Genomic DNA, 7,547 nt, shown 5'->3' on the forward strand with positions numbered 1-7,547 from the left:
TGTTTCACACAATTGTGTAGTGTCGACAATCGTGCCAAGTTAGACAATCTTTCCTGAGTCTACGTAATTTTCAGGTAGTTTTTTTGAGTTGGGGGACACTTCACTGTGCTGAGGGAGTGGCAACTGGAATCGTCATTAAAATTCTTAAAAGCTTTAGATTTAGAATTGAACCATGAATATTGGTTGCACGTTTAAACAATACAAGGAGGATGCACATGAAAAATTATCATCGTTGCAGGAAATAGTTCAAGATATTGATCCAAAGAAAGTCACTGCTATAACCACAGTTGAGGTCATGTTTTCTAGTAACAAAATCAAAGTGCTTGCTAATTCCTGGGGCCCAGGGCTACTACTACTAAGAGTAGTGCGTTCCCAGAATTACTAATATACCTGTATAATCCTTATTTCTTAATTCCCCAGACGCCAGGCTCGCTGACTTCAGAGTCAACCCCAAACCCTATAGAATGGTGCCTCACAAACACACGAGTGGAGGCCAGGAATGAGGTGGGTGGGTCGCCATTGCAGAGACAGGGACGGGGAAGATTGGGAGCCAGGAGAACCTTTGGAAGCCGCGGCGGATGGGGAAGGCCGGGGAGGTCGAAGTATAGGCCCAGATCACGACGGGCACGGCAGGCCACCTTAGGGAGCACAGTGATAGGTCTCAAGGGCACACGGCTTTACTAAGGTCCCAGGAACCCATACGGCTGTGTAGAACCCACCTTTCCTGTTGCCTACGGGCACACTCGCCCTTGCCTGCGGCCCAGGCGCAGCGGCTCCCGTCCTAGTGGAGGACAAGTAGCACGCGAGTTAACTACGACGAGGACACTTCAACCCGAGGCGCGTTAAGAGCGAAAGCAAGGAGGGACAGCGATGGGGATCGACCTCGGCGCAGCCAGGTTCTCTGCGGGACGCACATCAGGTGCTTCGACTCTGTAGATTAGGTGGAAAACCCAGCAAGAAGCCGGAAAAATTGGAGCAGCTACAACAGGCCCAATCGCCTTGCTCTGTCCGCAGAAGGCCCAGGACCGCCTTAGCCACCACAGTTTCCAGAGCTCAGAATCTCAGTGACGGGACGGAAGCGGAAGTCCGTCACAAAGCCCCGCCCAGGAGTGTGCGGTTCTGGCCGCGCATGCGCGGTGCATAAGGACACTCGGGGGCGGAGCCGCACACAGGTCGCTCGCTTGGGCCGACTTGGCGGGGCCGCACACGCGCAGTGCGACTACGCCGTTATGGGTGGGGCTGACACGAGCCGTGCGCGTGAGCCGTCGGGGGCGGGCTCGCGGGAGGCGGGAGGTGTGCTATGTGTGCCAAGTGGCGGCCGTCGGCCCACCGCTGCCGCTCGCTGCCTGTCTCGGCCCTCAGTGGAGGTGTGCGGGGTTCCGAGCGGGGGTTCCCAGCCCCAGTGCTCGTTGCGGCTCCCTGAGGCTTTGGGAACGCGACAGAGGGCGCGGGAAAGGCCTCCCGCTGTTGAGCTCCGCGGGTTGGGACCGTACGTGCGGGCCCTCTGGACCTCGCGAGGGGCATTTCAGGGAACCCGAGGAAGGCTCAGATGTAAAGGTTAGGACTAAAGAATAATGCAGGGATGAAGGGAAAAAAATTAGTGAACGTTATGAGGGGGCGATGGAGACTGAAACAGAGGAGAGGGCACAACACACCCCGGACAGAGGGCGACACCCTGGAATTGCAGCTGGAATCTCAGCAGGAGGAGGGACGGAGAGGGGAGGAGTGTGACAGGAAGGGGGAGAGAGAGAGAAGCAGTGACGGTTAAGAGCTTTCCCCAAACAATGAAAGATAGCAAACCACAAGTCAAAACTGCTTAAGGAAACACACAGGCAGGATAAATAACTTTAAAAGGAAAGGGATTCTATGTTTTCCAAACTGCTGAAGGACAAAGAAAAAATCTTGAAGGCGGCCAGAGGGAAGTTGCACAGGCAGGGGTGTGGGGGGCCTTCTGGGTGGACGGCAAGAGCAGAGGCAAGGCGCAGGGAATAACGGGGAGCTCCGAGGGTTGGTCCGTGGCGGGGAGTGGGGTGACTGCAAAGGTTAATAACCACACTGGAGGCCTGGCATGCCTCTGGGGAGCCCCTTAGCATTGCAGCACCGTTCAGAGCCTTGGATTTTCTACGATTCTGTTGGATCTCGCCATGCTTTTATGCATCTGTGGGAAGTGATAATGGGGCTTTCTGGCTTTCTTTAATCTGTTGCTATCATGAGTTGCATTCATTGGTTTCCCAATATTAAACCAGTCTTATATTCCCGGAATCAGATCCCCTCGGTCATGATGCTTCTTATATATTATCATATCAATTTGCCAAAATTTTTCCTGAAGATTTTTGTATGTGTGTAGATGAAGGATATCAGTCTGTAGTCTTCAAGGAACTGCTTTGTCTGGTTAACGGTATCAGGTTAAGCCTGGCAGTTTTGCTGTCCATGTAACATCAGCAACATAAAATCACAGGGGAAGTGTTATATTCTGAAAAAGTTTCTATATATTCTATCACTTCTTCCTTAAATGCTTGGCAATTCACTGGTAAAGCTATGTAGGCATGATTTGTCTGTGTGTTACTTTATTTTTTAGAAAAAAAATTTAATTTTGAATGCAATTTTCTTAATAAAAAGGTATATGGCTATTCAGGTTTTCTATTTGTTTTTGGGTCACTTTTGATCATTGGTGTTTTTTCAAGAAATCCATCCATTTCATCTAAATTATCAAATCTATTTGATTAAAAGTTGTTTACAATATTCCTTTGGTTTCCTTTTATTGTGTATACCTGATTGTGGTCATTTGTATCTTCTCCCATTTTTCTTGATTGTTCTAATTAGAGGTGATCAACTTTATTAAAGTTTTGAGATAACCAGCTTTGGTATTATAGATTTTTTTCTTTGTCCGTTTCCTATTTCTTTGATTTCTGTTCTATTTTCTTCTTTGTCTATGTTGTGTTTAATATGCCTTTTCTAACTTCTTAAGGTAGAAACTGAAATGACTGGTTTTCAACCTTTTCCAACTTAAACATTTAAAGCGCAAATTCCCTGTGAACACTGCTTAAACTGTGTTTTACATATCCTGATGTATTATACTTTAGTTTTCATTTAGTTCTAAATATTTCCTACTTTCTTTTGTGATTTCTCCTTTGAACAATGGTTTATTTAGAAGTATATTGTTTAATTCCCACATCTTTGGAAATTTTGCAGGTATTTCTTTGTTACTGATATTATTTTGGTACTGCAGAACGTACTCTATGATTTTACAGTCTTTAATACTTTGAGGCTCATTTTTATGTCCTAACATATAATGTCTCTTAGTGAATATCTCATATGCACTTGAACATAATGTGACCTAGAGCAGGTCTTGTACTTACTCTAAATTTGAGGTTTCTTGTCTGTAAGGGGTGCCCTCTGATTCCACATAAGAAGCATGCAGCAGGAGGCTTTGAAATGTGGGTATTCGTTGGTTCTGATGTGCCTGTGTCTTGATCTCTCAGATGGCGTGTGAGTCAGAACACCGTCCCTTGGGTGTATTTGAGTGCCAGCTCTGTGCCTTGACAGCTCCGTACAGCTATGTGGGGCAGAAGCCCCAACACCCAGTCAGTCCTGTGAGTACCAGTGTCCACTGGCCCAAGAAGCCCTGCCCAGAGCCGGCTTGCTTGAGTCTGACACGTGCCTTGGGCATTGGCTTTAGACCCACCCTGCCCACCTCTGGACGTTTCACTGTGGCCCGAGGGGGCACGGGGCAAGGCTCGAGGGCCATCCAGCTCTTCCTGAACCTGCGAGCCCCTTCCTTCCAGCTGAGCCTGGAGTCCAGCACCTTCTCCAGCTGGGGTAGCAGCACTGTGACTCAGGCTGGAACCGCTCAGCAGCTAGGTGTGAACGGAGCTGCGGCCGGGGCTTGTTCCATCCTGCTGGTTGTCTGCGGAAAACCCGCCTGCCTGTGGCTCTTGCAGTGGTGGGAGTGAGGGCTGAGGGCGGCTTCCTCTGAGCTGCCCAGGGAAGGCCTAGGGTAGAGCCAGCAGGTCTCCGGGCTTGATTCTCGTCCTTCATCAAATGGCACATCTTGAGGAAGTTGACTAGTGTGTCACTCACCTTGGACAAGTGGCAGGGGGCAAGGCTTCTTTCTTCTGGCTGTTTCTTCTGCTGACCGGGAACCGGGGTTGTCATCTTGGGGCCCCACGAGTCGCCTTTCTGATGCGTGCTGTGAGGCCAGCACTGTGCCCTGGTTCTCCCCGCCTGGAGGCAGACAGTTCGGGAGTGGGTGTCACCGAGCTGGTGTGAGGGGACAGCTCGAGAACCGGATGGAGGCCTCGTGCCTCCGCCCCCATCCTGGTGGGGCTGGGGGCTTGAGCTGTAGCTGCCCTCTTTCCGGCGGAAGAGGGGTGGTTGTCTCCACCGGGGTGTTTCAGAGCCCAGAGCAGGGGACCATCCCCTCCCCGACGCGCCGGCCGTGTGCAGGCTCCGGGGAGGTCCAGGCTGCCGCGGAGCTTCTGCCAGCAGAGGTTCCGATGCTGGCGTCACTTACTGTCCTACAGCCTGCTGGAGGAGAGCTACGTCATGAAGGACCCCTTCGCCTCGGACAAGGACAGATTCCTGATCCTCGGCTCGCGGTGCAGTGTATGCAGCAGGCTGGTGTGCGTGGGCCCGGTGAGTGAGCCACGTGCGGCTGTTCCTCTCTTCCTTCCCCACCGTGGCTGGGACTCCACACGCATGATCGAGGGACAGGTGACACTCTTCCGTCTGCCACCGTGTCTGGGACTCTACAGACATGATCGAGGGACAGGTGACACGTGACCCTTTCCCAAGGACGGTGTGTGCCTCCACGTTTCCTTGTCACAGTGACCCTGGGGTCCCTCATGGTCACTAGGTGAAGTGGCCGGGGCTGGTTCATAGAGGTCCGTTGGGTTCTCATATGGACGGCCCCTGCAGCCAGCGGAGGACAGGGGACAGATGCAGCGGCAAACTGGGGTGAATCAGAGGCTCTCCTTGGAGTGGAGGAATAGAAACAGATTGATGGAGGTTCTGCACCACCCCCAGACCCCCGATAATTCTCCCCCCGTCCCCTACCATCTGTGCCGGTGTCCGTGTGCCACTTCCCCTCCACCAGCAGTGCAGGTGGCCAGGTGCTATTTCCCCCACTGATTATGGAGGTGGCCACGTGCTGCCTCCCTCGCAACATGGCGGGATAGTCGGAGAGTGGGGCACCTGGGACCTGAGGGATCCGCCCTCCAGCGGTCACCCAGCGTACTGCCTGGGGGCGAAGTATGAACAAGGGAGCTGTCACAGGCCACATGGAAACAGCCGGCCTCCTGTCCTTCAGTGGCAGAAAGGTGAGGGTGATGAGGCTTAACAGTTGCAGGAAGCTTCAGTTTAGGCTCAGTGGGTGGTCCCCATAGCCGAAGCCCCTGACACCTGTGCCCGCAGGTTCTGAACTTGGCTGTGATGCTGACACTGCTTCACTGTTTCTCTTTTTCATAGGTAAAGCACATTCCTTGAGGTGCCCTGTTGGTCTCCCCCTGGCTGTTCTGGCTCTGGCTACAGCCTTTGCACCTCCTCTCAGCTGGGTGCATATGGCGGGGGCTGTCCCCAGCACCCCACCGAGCACATGGCAAAGGACAACTGAAAGACAGGGACTCTGAGAGGTAGAAACACTGTGGCAGCCAGACACAGAGGACTCCTTGTGCTCCCGGCCTGCCTACCACAGCCCACCATTTGGCCCTGGACCCAGGCCCGTGAAGGGCGCCCACCATGCTCCTTGGTACATGCCGGCCCACTTCAGCAGCATGGAGGGAGGGGTCTGGGCCTGTGGGAAGCACTCAGCAAAGCCATACTGCTCTGCACCCTTGACCACTGTGCCCCTCAGACCGGGTAGGTGAAGGGAAGGGGTGGCCGGCAAGACCCCATGCCCAGGCCAGAGTCCACACAGGAGCGGCCTTGGTTTGCAATCATGGCTCAGCTCCCTGAAGCCTGTGGACATTAATGACACTCAGAAATGTGAGGTTCAAGGTGGGATAGTCAATGCTTCATATGCTCCTACAACCAGAAAGTTCTAGTTCCGGTAGGGCAAAGTGTGAGCTTCGGGCTGTGGGTGCCCACAGCGGGCATTGTGTGACCCTGAGCGAAAGGAGGCGGGACCCTCCCTGGGGCTCATCCCTCTACCTCACCTGGGGAAGTAATTTGTGTGACGTACTGCTGCGGGCCACAGGAAGTGCAGGTGATGGGTGGCAGCTCTCCCTCCCTAATATCTCTGAGAAAAAAAAAGCCCAAGGCGGGGGGCCTAGCAGGCCATCCTGTGAACGGTGGTCTGTGCACTCCATCCCACCTGACACCACGCCCTGAGGGCCGGCACCTCGGGAAGGGCCCACTCACTTCTCTGGCCAGCTTTTCCACCTGGTCGTAGAAGTTGGTTCCGTTCAGCCTAAAAGAATAGATGCCTTTCACGTAGCTGAAAACAAAGCAAACATCTTTTTAAAAAGTGGACTGGCATCCTTGGACCCTTGACATGACCTGTAGGGCTGCCTTGTGTCCCCCAGAATGATACGTTTGAAAGTATTCTCTAATCCACACTGAGGGTGTCTGCAGATGTAACGAGTCAAGATGAGGTCATACCAGAGTAGGGTGGGCTCTAAATCCAATGGCTGGTGTCCTTATAAGAGAGATCTGGACACAGAGACACAGGCACAAAGGACAGACAGCCATGCGAGGACAGTGTGGAATGGCGCACCTGTGAGCCAAGGAAACCAAACTGCCGGCCACTGTGAGAGCCAGGAGAGACGGGAAGGGACCTCCACGGGAAACTTTGAGGGACCGGGGCCCTGCCGACGCCTTCGTGGTGGACAAGAGCGAATTTCATCTGTATTTGCAGCCGATCTCCAGCGCCAGCATCACTGCCTCAGCTCCGCATCAGATCATCAGACATTAGGCTCTCATAGGTGCCCCAAAATCTGATACCAGAAAAGTTGGTAACAGCTGGTGTACAGAGGCCAAAAGGTGAGGGAAAGGCACAAAAAGATCTCAAATACACCCAGTGGAATTCCCCGGCAAGCTAACTGCATTTCACCAGGCGTTTCTTGTATGGCCCTTAGGTTTCTAGAAGCTTCCTTGGTCCTTACGCTGTGTGGATGGAGTCAGTAGGCAGGGGTCTCACTGCTCCTACTAAAGACCGGCTCTCGTCTGTCATCGTCGCATGTAGACCCAGGTACGTCCCGCTCCTCCTCTAGCTCACCGCATGAGTCAGCTGTCTGGGCCTCAGTTTCCCCACATGCCACAGAAAGCAGTGGGACCTCACTTCTGACACCCTCCTCTGAACCATAGGCTCCTTCATGGGTGTTCGAAATGACTGGTGATATGGCGGAAGGTCTTGGAACAGCCACAGGTGAGAGCAGCAGATTCACGGATGAGCCCTATGACGGGGTCCCATGCCCGAAAAGGAGGAGCCCGCGTCAAACCCTTGCAGGCCACACCTCCTCTCTGCGAATGACCCCCTGTGCAGCTTTCAGAACCCTCACAGACCATCCCCTGACCAGGAGCCCGCTGCTGTTCGCCGGCCACTAGGGGAC

General features: G+C 53.3%; 1 protein-coding gene across 1 annotated transcript; it reads left to right on the forward strand.

Moving 5' to 3' along the window:
- The first annotated feature begins 3,482 nt into the window (after nucleotides 1-3,482).
- Nucleotides 3,483-5,456, forward strand: CDPF1 (cysteine rich DPF motif domain containing 1). The gene is given in 4 exon segments (XM_025038973.1): nucleotides 3,483-3,571; nucleotides 3,573-3,593; nucleotides 4,524-4,713; nucleotides 4,772-5,456. Coding segments are annotated over 4 exon segments (384 nt in total). The 3' UTR covers nucleotides 4,856-5,456.
- Nucleotides 5,457-7,547: the final 2,091 nt, after the last annotated feature.

This window comes from Pteropus alecto, unplaced genomic scaffold, assembly GCF_000325575.1.
Source record: "Pteropus alecto unplaced genomic scaffold, ASM32557v1 scaffold1991, whole genome shotgun sequence".
Lineage (NCBI taxonomy): Eukaryota > Metazoa > Chordata > Mammalia > Chiroptera > Pteropodidae > Pteropus > Pteropus alecto.